Below are 16,688 nucleotides of genomic sequence, written 5' to 3' on the forward strand. Positions count from 1 at the left end.
GCCAGATGGGCCGGACCTGCCGTCGTCGGGACGCCAACGCCGCCTTCCGTTGCTGCGTTCATCGTCGCGCCGCCGTAACCGTGGCCGTGGCCGGCGTCGCGTCGCACGCAACGGCACGTTCATTAAACAGAGACCCATGCGGCGCGACGCGGCTGAGAAACGGCGCCGTCGCCACGTCTGATCAGCATCAACCTGCGTGCACGCTTGCCTAGCTAGGTGTCCAGCCCTCATGTGCCACAAGAGAGCACGTCCAGCCCTCCTAGCACTGCAGGTTCACTCATGTTCTCGAAGAAATCGGAAGCAAATCTGGCCAGCTTTTCTAGATGCCATGGCCGGGAAAAGGGAAAGCAGCATGATGATCAGCGGGAGAAACTCGCACAGCAGCATGGCCGTCGGCCGAGATGACTTGCACGCGTGTCTACGCGTTTGACAAACGAGGTCGGACACACGGCACCATCGACCGCGCACTGGTGTCACTCGCCGTGTCAAGAGAGTCAAAAGGGCGCTCGACGAGACGACGTTCGAGGCGCGTCCGGTCTCATCTCATGCCGCGCACGACGACAGAGGCACAGGTAAGCATGATAGATCATCGTATTTTATTTATGTAGTGCCCAAGGTTTCGCTAGAGAGCACGCAGGATGAAATGATGGCAACAGCTTGCATGCATGGTGTGGCATACCGGAAGAAGAAGAATCCCCGGATAAGCTGCCCGTTCACACCGCGCGAGGGCGACGGGGTGAATGGACCCGCCGAGTTCTTTCTTTCACCCTGCTCCTCTCACTTGCTAGGAGGTAAAAAACGGATTTACCTTGTCCACTGCCTAGAGGTAAATTCAACCATGTAAATTTTTTATTTACATGCAATAAGAAGATTGTAAATGACTGATTTAATCATTATTTTCTTTTCTTTTTTGCAATTTATTTCTTTTTTCAAGGAGGACTATTCTTTTTCTTACCACATGGTGTGGCTTTGAATGTTGCAAGAGTTCTGTGTGAGGCCTTTTTGGACATTCAAGACTAAATGTATTATGCAAACTGATGTTCAAACTAAACATACATCACCTGGAACAAGCGTCGATTTCATTACCAGAATAAAAATTATCATTATGGACAAAATCATTGTCATCGGAACTAAGCGTTACTTGGATGGCTAGGTTTCTTGTGGTCGAACTAGCTCACCTGGGTCCAAGTCCAAGACCATTTGTGCAATAAAAGAAACATTACTCCGTCCGACTACAAAACGAAGGCCTATAACTTTTGACTCAAGTTTGATCAAAATTATAGGAAAAACTATCAATAATACAAAACTAAATAGATATAATATGAACATATATTTAATTATGTGTTTAATAACACTAATTTGGCATTGTAATTGTCGATCATTTGTTCTAGAAAGTTTTTCAAATCTTACACTTTATGACTTGAGCCAAAAGTTACAAACCTCCCTTTTAGATCAGACGGAGTATTTAGAAGAGGCACACAATTAAATCATTGGTTGAATACAAATAACCATAGTGAATAAGACATCACCACAAGGAACGAGAAAGGACCACATCTACAATAATCTTCAATTATATCCAACATTAATGGGTTATGTTTTGATGATCTCGTTGTGAAACACTTGGTTCAATTATACGCAACCAGAGACGGAGCCAGCAGGGGCGAGCTTGGGCATGGCTCCTCCCATGCTGTAAAAAAATTCTTAAATAGTATGTGGATTTAATGAATTTACTACCTTTTACTTACCTAGGTATACCCATTCACCATCGTAAGTTAACAAACAGAGAGTGAAAATGCATCGAAGATCGGTTCGAGAAGAAACTTAGTTGATGTAAGGGCAAACTTATGTCTTATGGAGACCGGTTGATTCTTATTAATTCGGTGCTCATGAGTATGCCGATGTTCCTACTATCTTTCTTTGAAGTTCCAGTTGGGGTTAGGAAAAGGCTGGACTTCTACCGATCAAGATTTTTTTGGCAGAGTGATGAACTAAAGAGAAAGTATCGACTCGCCAAGTGGGATATTATTTGTAAACCAAAGGACCAAGGGGGTCTGGGTATTGAGAACCTTGAGGTCAAGAACAGATGCCTGCTCAGTAAGTGGCTGTATAAGCTATCAGTTGAGACTGACGCTACTTGGGCGCAGATTCTTCGTAACAAGTATCTGCATTCCAAGACTTTGTCACAGGTGACAGTGAGACCAACTGATTCGCCGTTTTGGAAGGGGCTTATGAGAGTTAAGGCAACCTTCTTTAATAGAACAAAGTTTATCGTCGGTGATGGCAACGATACCCGTTTCTGGGAGGATACTTGGCTTGATGACACACCATTGGCGCTCCAGTACCCGACCCTGTATCGTATTGTTCAGCGACGTGATGCACTAGTTGTAACGATTATGCAGTCCATTCCCCTTAATATCTAATTTCGGAGGGTGCTTGTTGGTGATAGATGTGAAGCATGGTTTCATCTGGTGAGTAGACTGATGGAGGTTCAGCTAGCTCATCAGCCCGATCAGTTGTGTTGGAACTTACTAGGTCTGGACAATTTACGGTTAAGTCGATGTACATCGATGTTATTAACTCCAGTGTCATTCATAGTTCCAAACATGTTTGGAAAGTAAAAGTTCCTTTGAAAATTAAAGTGTTTATGTGGTTTATACATAAACAAGTCATTTTAACAAAGGACAACTTGGTTAAGCGCAATTGGACAGGATCTACTAGGTGTAGTTTCTGTGATCGGGACGAGACCATTAAGCATCTCTTCTTTGAGTGCCCGTTGGCGAGAATTTTTTGGCGCACCATGCAAATTGCCTTTAACATTACTCCTCCAAGTTCGGTCGGTTCGTTATTTGGAACGTGGCTTGATGGGATAGAGTCCGATACAGCTAGACACATTCGTGTAGGAGTTTGTGCGCTGTTATGGGCAATTTGGAATTGCAAAAATGATTTGGCTTTTAACAGAACAACAACTATTCATTTTTTGCAGGTTTTATTCCGTGCTACAGCGCTGATCCGTATGTGGTCCTTACTAACTCAGACGGAGGCCATGGAGCGTTTGGTTACTGGATCTGTCCGGTGGGAGATGGTAGCACGGGATATCTTCAACCGGTTTGGATGACGGTCATGTAATAAGATAGGCGATTAGTTTTCCTATCTTTATTATGCCAGCCGATTGTGGCTTTATGGCCTTTTTATTTTTGGCGTTGAGGCTCTCTGTGAGCTAGCCTTTATTTTGTTTCACGACTTTAAGACCTTGTTGAACCTATTTTATTTATAAATGTGGCCGTATGCATCGTTCTGATGCAGAGGCCGAGGAGTCCCCCTTTTCAAAAAAGAAAACTTTCTAAATTTTTATGTATGGCCCCTCCAACATGTTACATCCCCCCTCCCCCCTAACAAAATCCCTAGCTCCGTCCCTGTACGCAACTTCACCACGCATTTTTGAATGGATACCTAGTTCAAAATATATGTATTTTCTAGCAATTTGAAGTTCAAACTAAATGGTTGGTGGCGAAGGTTTCAACTTCAATTAGTCGGCGTGAAATAAGACTAATTAGTATTACAAAGTCGTATTTGCTATTGTGTTCTTAGTAACAGTATTACTCCCTGATGTGGTCGAAGGCCAATGTCCGACAAGCAATATATGATTATGGATAATCTCTGACACATTGGCGGGTAATAGTAAGAATAAGCCTTAGAACTGTACCAAATTAATGACTAATATAGGCAAACCTTAAAACCTCTCAAAAGAAAGCTCGGCATAGTATATATCTCTATATAAAGAATTGTATTATACTCCCTCGTTCTCAAAATAAATGACGTGGTTTTAGTTTAAATTATTTTGGGACAGAGGGACTGTAATTATAATTCCAAGGTCGCTAAGATGTGCTTCTCAAACAGACATGGCGATAGCGATATGGCCCCCGTAAGCTTCACAATCTCATTTTGGCCACACCCTTGCAACAATTATTTTATTTTATTCCAATGGAAATTTTGAGAGCTTACATTTTGTGTGTGCACCATTACGTATGAAATTTGTGAGGAATGTTATTTTGCTAAAACAAAAGGTCGACCAGAAGACATGGTGAATTTTATAGTTACAAAAGTGGGAATATATTTTTCTTGTACTTGATTATTATTTACATCTTTCACCTTTTCAAATAGTTATACTATACTACTATGATTAGTTTTTAAGTCTTCAATTCAAGAAGAAGCTTATTCGTATGCTTGACTAATTCGGCTTCTAGAAACTAGGTTATCTTTGGTTGCATAAAAGACCAAGCAATCCCGTTACCCGTTCCATCATTTCAATCCTAGAGCTGTGAAATGATGATTAGCTTAGCTTTTGGCCTTTGGGGTTTGGTTTGGTGGGATATGCTCCGATCGGGAAACTCCCCACGAAGTGGATAGGATCCTTTGTAACCATGCACCTACATTCAACGTTCTGTGGTGGCTAGACCTGACCGGGTCCAAGCGTCAGTAGGAATACTATAAAAGGAATACAAATAGTGGCGTAGCCAGCCCAATTTGCCAGGGTGGTTCGGTAATAAAAATATATACACAAATTATGTTTATTTTAAAAGAATTTTTTACTATACTATACACAAAAGCTATGGGGGATTTCCAGGGTGGTTCATGGACCACCCTGGCCACCCCCTAGCTACGCCACTGAATACAAACATGTATGAACTCTATGGTAACTTTAAGTTGACCTACAAAAATTTCAGACATGGGTGTTTCTTCATTAATCCAGTTCCAGTAGTTTGATGTTAAAAAGAATCAAATTAAGTACACTGGGCATTTCCTTGGAACTTTCCTTCCAGTACATGACTTGTTCAAAATAGCCAAATGGGTCATAGTGTCACATTCCATTGATTAAGAAATAAATGATGAATCATACATTTTTTTTTGTCATTTTCCACAATGACTTTGACTATTTAGTGCTAAACCTACCACTCCAGAATCTCAACAACAATATATTATAAACTAATATTCAAGAAAACAGTGTGGATTGTTTACCTCTGGTGGGCTTGTCCACACTAGTGTTTTTGCAAAAACTAGGCGCAATACCGATAGATTTTAGTGGAAAGTACCAAAATGGTGATTTTTTGCAAGCCAAACTGCAATTTCGATGGTTTTTGCTATTTACTCCAATGTAAATGGTTGATTTACATTACTCATCCATTTACATGCACGTTAGACACGAAAAATGAGTTAATGTATAAGTAATAGTTGAATGCAAACCATGTTGATCTTGTTTTAGACATGTTGGCACAGTAGAGTTAATTTTATTAAGGTAGAAAAATGAGAATATGATAGACAAACATGTTAAAAATATATAGGAATCTCAAAGCACGAGCCTAATCTGGATCGAAGAGGAGTATAGCCCGCGAGGTACAACCTATATATATTTCGCTTCCGCAAAATCAAATACGAGGATGTTGACACTAACATAACATGTATATTTATAAATCCATCTAACAGTTAAAACAGCCTTACGGATAAACCGTCTAAACCGAGAAATGTGTATCATCCAAACACCTGATAAAGCCAGACCCAATTAGGCTTCATTCTGGGACTCTTTCGGCACCACGAAATCCACAACCCTTGCTCCTGTGCTACGAATGCGGCCGACCCCTCTTATGAAATCTGCCAATTCTGTTTCGCTCGGCAACATGGGCCCCGCTCCTGATAGTCGTCGATCCTATCCCGGCCTAACAGATATCAAAACCCTATGTTTGACGTGTACATTTCATCTGGGCGGATTAGGTGATGTTCTCGTCGATAGCAAGGCGTGAGTGTTGACTTTATGATCCGCCGTGACAACCTTTCCTTGAGATGCACCCATGCTAATCAATGTGCACGAAATCATACGCTCGAAACATTTGCAGTGGCACGCACGTTGACCTCCTACCACACACACACGTATAACCGCGACGGAGGCGTGGAGCAACCTCAAATTAAGTACATTGGGTATTCCCTTGGAACTTTCCTTCCAATACATGACTTGTTCAAAATAGCCAAATGGGTCATAGTGTCACATTCCATTGATTAAGAAATAAATGATGAATCATACGTATTTTTTTTTCTCATTTTCCACAATGACTTTGACTATTTAGTGCTAAACCTACCACTCTAGAATCTCAACAACAATATATTATAAACTAATATTCAAGAAAACAGTGCGGATTGTTTACCTCTGGTGGGCTACACCACACTAGTGTTTTTGCAAAATTTAGGCACAATACCGATAGTTTTTAGTGGAAAGTACCAAAATGGCCTTTTTTTGCGACCCCAACTGCAATTTTGATGGTTTTTGCTCATTACTCCAATGTATTGCATTACTCATCCATTTACATGCACGTTAGACATGAAAATGAGTTGATGAACAAGTAATAGTTGAATACAAACCATACTGATCTTGTTTTAGACATGTTGGCATGGTAAAGTTAATTTTATTAAGGTAAGAAAATGAGATATGATAGACAAACATGACAAAAATATATAGAAATCTCAAAGCATGAGCCTAATCTGGATCTAAGAGCAGTATAGCCCGCGAGGTACAACCTATATATACTTGGCTTCCGCAAAATCAAAATATGTATGAGGATGTTGACACTAACATGTATATTTACATATCCATCTAGAAACAACCTTACGGACAAACCATCTGAACTGAGAAATGCGTACCATCCAAACATCTGATGAAGCGAGACCCAATTAGGCTCCGTTCCAGGACCCTTCGGCACCATTGAATCCGCAACCCCTGCTCCCGTGCTACGAATGCGGGCCCTCTTATGAAATCTGCCCATTGTTGTTTCGCTCGGCGGCATGGGCCCCGCTCCCGATAGTCGTCGATCCTATCCCGGCATAGCCGATATCAAAACCCTAGGTTTGACGTTTCCTACACGTCGACTGGTGGTAGGTGATTGATGTACCCGTCGATAGCAAGGCGTGAGTGTTGACTTCACGATCCGCGGTGACAAACTTTCCGTGGAATGCATCCATGCTAATCAACGCACACGAAATCAGACGCTTGAAAACATTTGCAGTGGCACGCACGTTGACCTCCTATCTCACAGGTATAACCGCGATGGACGGAGGCGTGGAGAGCTGCCTCGCCAAAGTCGCGCGTCCAAAGCCCGTGCGACCGAAAACACGACGCCGCCTGTTCTCCGTGGGCGGCGCAGAGGATCCCGGGGGGAGCCGCCGGTCGTCGCACAGACCGCGTCCCACCGTATGACATCTCGGACTTTGGCGCCCCCACTCCCTATCCTCGAACCAACCAACCCACCCACCCAACCCCCAACCCCAACCCATTCCTTTCCTTCTTCCCATCCTCTTCCTCCTCCCCCGCTCCCCCTCCCGCTCCATCTCCTTCCATTCCCGTCCCGCCTCCCGCCCTCTCCGTCCGGTCTCCGCTTCCCTGCTCGCGCCGCCCGGCCGGCTAATCACCCCGTGAGTACTTCTAGCCGCCTCCCTGTCTGCAAGCAAGGCCGTTGCTGTTTGCTGCCGCTCTTCCGATTTCTTGCTCGCGCGCGTCCTTGTCCCTTTCGGGGGATATTCTTGGGGCCGTTTCGTCTGGTCGGAGTTCTTGATTGGTATGTTCATGCCTGCGCTATTTGGGAGGTCTCGTCGTGTAGGGTCAAGCCATGGTTCTTCGGGTTGCGTGCAGAGCCGGCCTGCTTGGGCCCTCGGGTGCCATGCTGCCATGGTGATGTTCAGAGGGGAAGGGGAACACCTTATTTGATCTTTGATGCATAATTCATGATTTTTTTTGCCAATTGGCATCTCATGTCCTCTGATAAGAATGAATACTTCCAATATTTGTGGGTTTTTGTGCATCTCAAATTCTCAATAGATTTGAGCAGTTTCCTGGTTCAGGCTTCAGTACTTGCAGATTTATCTTCTTCTTTCTCGAGCATAGCATGTTATTTAGGATTTTTCACACCAAAAAAACGTTTGTGGTGCGAATGAGCCGTCCTTGGCTGATATTTTGTCTCCGCGTTTCTTGTGTATTAAGTCTTAACATTATACTAAATTTATAAATCAGCTACTTGTAGATGTGATTATTCTCGCCTAGTATTCTTTAAGACCTGGCAATCGGTGGTCAAGTCTTCGTTGCAAGTTAGGCAGTATTTTTCTGGCATTTAGTGGCCTACCATGTCCAGCGAGCTACTCCACTTGCTAGCTGCTAAATGTTCTATAAAAAATAATTTGCAACATGCTGTACAGAATTCCAGCTCCATCAGTTAACTAGTGAGTCTGATTGGATTACTTGTTAGGTACGAGACTATGACCTTAGTTTGTAGTACAAGTTAGGTATATGAACAGGGAATCTACTAGACTGAAAAAACAACAGCAACATCATCAAATGGCATCCTGTATTCCTATTAACAAGTATAGCTATGTATTTCAGCTCATTGTTATTTAGAGAGGCTGCTGATCCTTCCTTGTCTTATTGTAGGCATCAAAGAAAATTGCATTGGTTTTGGATTTAATCTGAGGTTCTGAAGAAAGAAGGCCTCAGGATATTTAGCTTGGCAGGCCCGGAGGTGCTTGAGAGGAGCTATGTCTTTTGTCGGGCGAGTAGACCCATCAACGACATACGCGGATAATATTTATGTACATAAATTTGGCGCACCCAACTCAAACTTTGCTGCAAGAAGATTTGGCTCTGACACGCAGTTGTTCCGTTATGGCCCTGAACCATTCAATTCCGAGGACTATGGACATATGGGTTTCCCTGAAGCACCATCTGCTGCATTCCAGAGCTCCTTTTACAACCAGCAAGCTTCACTAACACCCTGCTCTGATGCAGCAAAAGACTCACCGGTGTGCTCCAATATCTCTCAACAGAACTCCCAGTCTATATCAGATAATCAGAGTTCTGGACTTGAAGTAGAGTTCGATGATGAGATCAGGCTGAAGCTTCAAGAGCTGGAGCATGCTTTACTTGATGATGGAGATGACATCTTGTTCGAAGTTTCCCAGGCGGGTTGCATCAGTGATGAATGGGCCGATCCCATGAAGGATGTCTTGCTTGCAAATTCTCCGAAAGAATCAGAATCAAGCATTAGTTGTGCAGGCAGCAACAGCGGAGAAGCACGGACCCCAAAGCAGTTGCTCTTTGACTGTGCTACGGCATTAGCTGAATATAATGTAGATGAAGCACAGGCAATCATAACGGACCTCCGGCAGATGGTCTCAATCCAAGGGGACCCTTCTCACAGGATTGCAGCTTATCTAGTGGAGGGCCTTGCTGCAAGGATAGTAGCTTCAGGGACAGGCATCTACAAGGCATTGACATGCAAGGACCCTCCAACTCTGTATCAGCTGTCAGCAATGCAAATCCTCTTTGAGATCTGTCCATGCTATCGATTTGGTTTCATGGCTGCTAATTATGCCATACTTGAAGCCTGCAAAGGCGAAGAAAGGATGCATATTATAGACTTTGACATCAACCAAGGCAGCCAGTATATTACACTGATGCAGTTTATGAAAGATGATGCCAACAAAACACGCCATTTGAGAATAACTGGTGTGGATGATCACGAGACAGTACAGAGGACTGTTGGAGGTCTGAAGGTCATTGGGCAACGCCTGGAGAAGCTTGCGGAGGACTGCGGAATATCTTTTGAGTTCAGGGCAGTGGGTGCTGACATCGGGGATGTCACACCTGCAATGCTAGATTGCCGTCCCGGGGAAGCACTAGTTGTGAATTTTGCATTCCAGCTGCACCACCTTCCTGATGAAAGTGTTTCGATCATGAACGAACGGGACCAGCTCCTTCGTATGGTGAAGGGCCTTCAACCAAAGCTTGTGACCCTGGTTGAGCAGGATGCTAATACTAATACTGCTCCATTTCAGACAAGGTTGGTTATCTCATTATCCAATTCTATTGCGGCAGTAATTACGGTTTTTTGTGGATTGGATAGTTTTTCCGAATCCTTTGTAGATAGTAACTATTTCTTCGTAGATTCTGTGTATCGACTCTTGTGCTTCTCTTCCCACTGCTGAGCCCCTAAAAATACCTGAAACATCTGACTTTCACAGGTTCCGTGAGGTCTATGACTACTACTCTGCTCTTTTCGATTCACTGGACGCAACACTTCCAAGGGAAAGTCCAGATAGAATGAATGTGGAAAGGCAATGCCTTGCACGGGAAATTGTGAACATCTTGGCTTGCGAAGGCCCTGATCGCGTGGAGAGGTAATTCCCAGTGCTTCTCTCCACTCATAAGCCATGCAAATTATTCCCGTTTTTCCAAACTATGCATACTGCAAACTCCATGTAGCTGACAGTGTAGTTGTTTATGCTCCAGGTACGAAGTTGCCGGAAAATGGAGGGCGAGAATGACGATGGCTGGATTCGCACCGTGCCCATTTAGCAGCAACGTCATCGGAGGAATAAGATCGCTGCTGAGGTCGTACTGCGACAGGTACAAGTTCGAGGAGGACCATGGGGGACTTCACTTCGGCTGGGGAGAGAAAACGCTCATCGTCGCCTCCGCATGGCAATAGATCGAGCTCGCTGACTTGGGTTGCATTAGCACTGCTGTATTTTAGGAGCTTCTGGTGCAGAGGTTGTAAAAAGGGTGTGGACCACGGAGGAGTTCTTGGCTGATCTTATCTAATTTTAGGAGTCTGCTTGTCAGAATAATTGAGTTTGGCAGATCGCCCGGGTGAACCATGTTGTGCTGCTGCAGCAACTGGTTGTGTTGTTGTATTCTGGGATAGAATCATGACATGTCGACTCTGCTCCATGTATAAATCTATTTATGTTGCTAGAACATACTCCTAAGTACAATGATGTGTCTGTTTGGGAACTAGAACATGCAGTAATATATACACAGTTTGGCCACAGATTTCTGTCTATCGATACAATCATGTAAATACTTGCAAAAGTCCACCCAGATTTTTCTTATAACCAATAGAGTAGTTGGCAGCAGTTTGGCCACAGGTTTCTACCAAAAAAATGGTAGAAGAAAAACCTTTATTTATCTCACAGAGTAATCTTGCGAAATTACAACAGCTTGATGTACAACATAACATTTCAAAACCCATATATCAAATACAAACACACATATGCTCTCCAGATATATTCGTTGAAGTAATTTAGTTGGCAACACTATAATCTCAAGAATCTGAATACTTCACGGTCCATATTTGTCTATATTTGTCGTATGTGCTATAAAATATATCTCATATTGAAGGCAAGGTATAAGCTCGATCTTATCTTCAAGGTAGGCTGTGCCGTGAATTCAACAAGCTATAATCAGAGCCAGGTCGCCTTTTGACCCGTTTAGTGGATTCCAAAAGTCCAACAAGAGACGGGAGAGGATGCGGGACAGGGACATTCCTCGATCTGTACAGCCTCTTCAGACTTGCATGCAAAGATTTCGATGATCCAATGACACACAGGTGGTCCGTCTGACATTCTGTTACTTCTGCATTTCTGACCATGCGAAGGCTTGAACTTTCCGTAGTGCTTATAGATATTGGCTCTATTATAATGTCAGACTTTTCTGGTTGATCAGACACTACTGATATATTGTGTTCAACAGTAGGCAAAGGTTGAACTGCAAATGCTTCTGGTATGGTTGGGGGTGGTGCTTTACACTGAGAGGAAGGGGCCACATCTCCAGCTTCGGCACACTGACAGGAGGGGGCCACATCTCCAGCTTCCCCACAATCTTGTTGGGAAGCTGGGGCTTGCTTTGTGATCAAATCCATACCAGAATATGTTTCAACATTTTGGCTGCTATCATGAAGCAAATCTTCCGGTGCACAAAATCTGGTTTGTTCAGCTGCAGCAATGTACTGGTGGCACAACTCTTCTTTCATTATGTCAATCGCTTGAGAACCAAATCTTGCTCTTCCAAACAATGTAATATCTGGTTCTTCAACTGGAGGGGATGGCACAAATTGCAGTTCAAGTGTGCTGACATCAAAATCTGTGCATTCTTCACTGGCAGAAGTTGGATGATCATCATCAACAAAAGTTGAGAGAACTTCATCTGGCTGCGTGCAAGAAGCAAGCACCGATGAGGGCGAGGTTACTGACTTTTGAAGAGGATCCCTGAATATCTTCCACAATGGATCATTAGTTGTCAAGCGAGTCTTGAAACAATGTTTCTTCACATAGCTCAGCTCCATGGCAAAGCATGGGGGAGTTGTTGAGATGACCCATTGAGGTTGAAGAAGTTGCATCGCCTGCTCCAACTCGTCCCGAGAAGAGTGAATGGAGAAACAGACATGCCAGATCCCAAAATCATCCTGCTGAGCTTCTGTTAGGCTGGGTTTCTGGTTTCGACCACAGGCATACCACTGCGTTGAGGGGCGGATGAATAAAGGCTCCGGCTGAAGACTAGCCCTTGCCCCTTCAAGCTTTTTACTTGCATTATCATACAAATGGTGGAATCCAACTATCTGTGGAAATAAAAATGGTTAAAGCCAAGATAGTAGAAAGAAAAAAGTACCTACTTTACATGCAATATACATCAGACGAATTGGTTGAATCCAACTATCTGTTGAGTTAACAGAGTTAGAACTAACAAAGTAAAAAAAGAAAGAAAAGAAGTACTCTGACTACACATAAGAACAGTGACACGAATTAATCATTTTACTACTCAAAATTGGTTACAGAATTCGCATTATTGTTTTCAATAACAGCTTTAGACAGGTTAGCAGTATGTGAATTAAAACAGAATGAATGTCATCGAGTAACACACCTGAAAGCGACAAGATGGATCATCAGTGATGATCTCGGGGGCTGTGAGTGACAGCGCTTTAAAACAATCTGAATTCCTTCTCGTGTCAACATAAATTTTCGATCCAAACGTCCTGGACACCTCAACTAGGATCTCTTCGTGACCAAGAAGGTCACAAGCAAGATATACAAAAGGTGCATCCGGATGCTTCCATATACAAGCTATAACCTGCATTTACTGAATCATTTCAAAGTGGTGACTTCCCCGTTGTCATAACTACAGCCCCCCAGGCAATGACAAGCACATTTAAAATCTCAGAGCAGAGGATAACCTGCTGGATTGCCAACTCCTTGCTTGGTAGTTTGAGGAAGCATTTGGAAAATGTGCAGTCCAGGAACACGAAGTCTAAACGACAAACATTGTCTTTCCCTTTCTTTGCTATGTATTTCAGTGGCAAGTTCTGAGCACAATCTGGTGTCAGTCGGCAGTCACCCGTGTGCAGTATGCTACCGAATTCACCCTCAAACAAGAACATAACTGCCCCTGAAATCAGAGGGAACGGCAACAGTTAGTGCCAAAGGCCAAATTCCCAATTTCCAGGGCGCATTTTATGATATCACTAATATAGCAAAACATATGCTCGAGCTTGGGTTAAGGAAACTTGATTAGAGGTGTTGTGCCAAATCTGGTAACATGAGTTCTAGCCATGCTTCCATGTACTGATGACACAGTGTTTCTGTTCGAGGTTGAATTATCTGGTTTAAAAATGTTCACAAGAGTGAAATATGTTGTCTGGGAGAATCTAATCAGGACAGGGAACAGTATATGGAATTTTTACTTGTGTGGAGGCAGTTCTGACTATGAAATATAGGGGGTCCCCTACTCAAGAAAAGACAACACATGGTAACTGGAAGAGAAATAAATAAAAGGTAGAGGGTAAACTGGGCACATCGCAGAGGAAGTTTCTCTCCAATGAAGGGGAAATTATAACTGCTTAGATCATGTCTACATTTGAATTATCTAAATTTTTTTCAAGATAGAAACTGTTGTGGCAAGACAGGAAGGGGGGACGGAAATATCAGCTGGTAAATTGTAATGTTGGAGATAATATCATTTTTGTGTGCATTGTTCCATCGTTAGACATGCCTGGGGTGCACCAAAATGTGCTTTGGATATTGACATTGAGATAAAGTTTAGTAGCAAATTTATATGGTTGGATGCTAAATTTGCAAGGGTCTCACAGGGGGCGCTTAGCTGTAGGGTAGCTGCTCTCATTTCGTTGATTGGGACATATCGTAATGCAGCTTGCTTTCGTAATGTGTTTCCTTATGACCCAACTAGTCTTGTAGCGAAAACGGCTCATTGGTTGAACTTTTACTCTGGATTACATAAAGGCATAAAGCAGGTGTGCGCTCAATGCAGCGCCGAGGGGCAAGCTTATTTCTGCAAATGGCATCTCAGTTCTTCAATCGGAGGCGGGGGTCAGCGCTGATGGCTGCCGAGGAATGCCGTAACTGAGTGTTTCTGGTGAGCGTCAGGCAGCTGGGAATTGTCGGCCGTGGTCCGTGGAGACACTCTGAGGCAAACGCTTTGCATCTGCATCTCGTTTTTGTGGTGCTCTTTTGGCCCAGCTATTATGCTACTGTTGTGCATCTAAAAACGTTGAAAGCCTGCTTAGATCTCCCAGTAGCTGCCAGGGGCGATGCTACACCGGGATGGGCTAGCTTGATGATGTGGTGTTTCATTTTGCATTTCAGAACTTGGGAGCTGACTGTTTATCAGTTTCAGAAATGAAAGCAGGATTGATTTATGCACTAGCAACTAGCAAGTTCAATCATAGGTTCGATGCATTTCAGATCTTGGGAGCTGACTGATCATCAGTTTCAGAGATGAAAGCATGATTGATTTATGCACTAGCAAGTCCAATCTTAGGTACGATGCATTTCAGAACTTGGGAGCTGTCTGTTCATCAGTTTCAGAAATGAAAGCAGGATTGATAATATGCACTAGCAACTTCAATCTTAGGTACGCATTTCAGAAATTGACACCTGACTGTTTATCAGTTTCAGAAATGAAAGCAGGATTGATTTATGCACTACCAAGCTCAATCTTAGGTACGGCTCATTTGGAGTAGTAGGATTGATCTATGCACTAGCAAGTTCAATCATAAAAACTGCTGTAACAAGATAAGCAGAGCAAGCAAGGAGCGTTACCAGGGCAGTGGTTGGCATCGTACGCGGTGACGGAGAAGGCGCCGGCGGGGTCGTCCACCTTGAACGTCCTCCCCACCTCGACCTCCACAAACTCCCCCTGGTCCAGCTGCAACACGACCGCACCGCGCGAGAAATCTCAATTCACCGGAAATTCACCGCGGCTCTCTGGGAGAGGGTATCACAGGCTAAGGTACCTGGGGGAAGTGGCGGAGGGCGAGGGACAAGGTGAGGCGGGTGGCGTAGAGGGCGCCCCCTCCTCCTCCGGGGCCGGCCCCGGCGGCGCCGACGAGGTGGTCCCGGTGCGCGTGGGTGAGGAAGCGGTGGCGCCGGCGGCGGGAGGAGGGGCCCCACGTGTCCACGGCGAAGGGGAGCCCCCGCGGCATCTCTATCGGCATCCTCCCCGGAACTTTGTGAAATTGCGGCCGGGCCCTCCTCCGCTTCCTCGGGAGCGCGCCGCTTCGTTGGGAGTTGGTTGGGTCGGTTTTATATTCCTCGAATGGGAAGAGTGGCTCCTTCCTCAGGAAGGAAGAGAAATGGGTTTGTGGATTCGGGCTCTCACTTCAGTTTAGTGGCCGGACCGAGGCCCAGAACCCGCTAACTTGCCGCCTTTGGTACGTTCGTAAGTTGGCTGGCACTGGCAGGTGGGCCCACATGTCAGTGCTCTCCTTTGCCCACCAGGGATTGGGCCTTCCCATTCTGCTTCCTCTGAGCCTAACAACTAACTACTCTGACCTAAAAAAAAACTAACTATGTAATTTCAAAGTAAAAAAAAACCATTGCAATTTCAAAGTTCAAAAAAAAAACCAGCACAATGGAATGGATGTAATTGTATGGATGCGGCTATTCTGCACCCGGGCTCAGATGAGGCCGGATGTGAACAGTAAAAACGTTTGGAATAGCAAAAAAATGTAAATTATTCTGTGATGCAAGATGCTTATGTGTGTATTGTCCGTGCAAAATTTGATGAAGTTTGGGCATTCGAGGAGCTCGTGATGAAAAAGATAAAATTCAGGTGTCTGAGAAACTTTTGAAAATAACACTGCTCACATCTGATTTTGACTTTTTTGTCAGGAGCTCCTCGAATGTTCAAACACTCCGAAATTTTGCAGCTCCTCCAATGCCCAAACACCCGAATTTTTGCATGAACATCATGCCTTTGAGGATTCTGCACCCAAAAAAAGTTAGTTTTTTTATTTATTTATTTTCCGGGTGTAGATGAGCCTGGGCAAACAAGCTGAATTTTCATCTTAAAGCATCTTCTAAGATTATGAAATTATGGGATGGAAGTACAAGCGTCCTGTACTGCGCACAAAAACAGAGCTGAAGAAGAAAGCCAAACAATGCACACTTGCAGATAGAACATGAGATTTTCGGAGTACTCTGTCTCATAGCTCCCCCTTTGGTTCCGCACCAGCTTGTGGCTGGCAAATTTACGTACGTACAAAGTCATCAAGAAACAAAATCAACCAGGCAGATACCGACAGTCAAAATGACAGCGTTGGACGGCAAAACACATCCAAACCGCACGGTCCGGACGGATGCGAGTGGTTAAGAGTCTGCCTTGAAGATGCTGGTTTGTTTATGAGATGAAAGCAAAAGTTTGTTGGGTTTGTTTCCAGGGGGCAGTGTTAGAAAGAGTCATGTACAAGGTATACGGTATTGTAAACCGTATACCGTAGAGAGGTAGGTAGATTGCGTGCGTTGTAATCTAGGTGGTTAGGTTGTTAGGATTTATCCTTATCTCTTGTATAGTTTTCTTGAGGATC

At 44.0% G+C, this 16,688-nt stretch overlaps 2 protein-coding genes across 2 annotated transcripts; one reads left to right on the forward strand and one right to left on the reverse strand.

Moving 5' to 3' along the window:
• Positions 1 to 7,283: 7,283 nt before the first annotated feature.
• LOC125545601 (scarecrow-like protein 1) lies at positions 7,284 to 10,806 on the forward strand. Its single transcript, XM_048709616.1, has 4 exons — positions 7,284 to 7,455; positions 8,465 to 9,872; positions 10,054 to 10,209; positions 10,322 to 10,806. The coding sequence occupies exons 2-4, from the start codon at positions 8,569 to 8,571 to the stop codon at positions 10,518 to 10,520; spliced, it is 1,659 nt and encodes a 552-aa protein (XP_048565573.1). The 5' UTR covers positions 7,284 to 7,455; positions 8,465 to 8,568; the 3' UTR covers positions 10,521 to 10,806.
• Positions 10,807 to 10,975: 169 nt separating this feature from the next.
• LOC125545600 (5' exonuclease Apollo-like) lies at positions 10,976 to 15,390 on the reverse strand. Its single transcript, XM_048709614.1, has 5 exons — positions 15,117 to 15,390; positions 14,923 to 15,028; positions 13,041 to 13,252; positions 12,731 to 12,937; positions 10,976 to 12,428 (listed from the first exon to the last, which is right to left on the reverse strand). Exons 1-5 carry the CDS (start codon positions 15,315 to 15,317, stop codon positions 11,238 to 11,240), a joined length of 1,917 nt encoding a protein of 638 aa, XP_048565571.1. The 5' UTR covers positions 15,318 to 15,390; the 3' UTR covers positions 10,976 to 11,237.
• Between the last annotated feature and the right edge of the window lie 1,298 nt (positions 15,391 to 16,688).

The sequence above is a fragment of the Triticum urartu genome, chromosome 3 (assembly GCF_003073215.2).
Source record: "Triticum urartu cultivar G1812 chromosome 3, Tu2.1, whole genome shotgun sequence".
NCBI lineage: Eukaryota > Viridiplantae > Streptophyta > Magnoliopsida > Poales > Poaceae > Triticum > Triticum urartu.

Excerpts from the sequence above, each read along its gene's own strand:
- LOC125545600 (XM_048709614.1), bottom strand. The coding sequence starts at position 15,317 with ATGCCGATAGAGATGCCGCGGGGGCTCCCCTTCGCCGTGGACACGTGG. Across the intron at positions 15,029-15,116 it reads CCCTCCGCCACTTCCCCCAG|CTGGACCAGGGGGAGTTTGT; the intron begins GTACCTTAGCCT and ends GTCGTGTTGCAG. Across the intron at positions 12,938-13,040 it reads AGGAGTTGGCAATCCAGCAG|GTTATAGCTTGTATATGGAA; the intron begins GTTATCCTCTGC and ends CAGTAAATGCAG.
- LOC125545601 (XM_048709616.1), top strand. The coding sequence starts at position 8,569 with ATGTCTTTTGTCGGGCGAGTAGACCCATCAACGACATACGCGGATAAT. Across the intron at positions 9,873-10,053 it reads ACTGCTCCATTTCAGACAAG|GTTCCGTGAGGTCTATGACT; the intron begins GTTGGTTATCTC and ends TGACTTTCACAG. Across the intron at positions 10,210-10,321 it reads GGCCCTGATCGCGTGGAGAG|GTACGAAGTTGCCGGAAAAT; the intron begins GTAATTCCCAGT and ends TTTATGCTCCAG.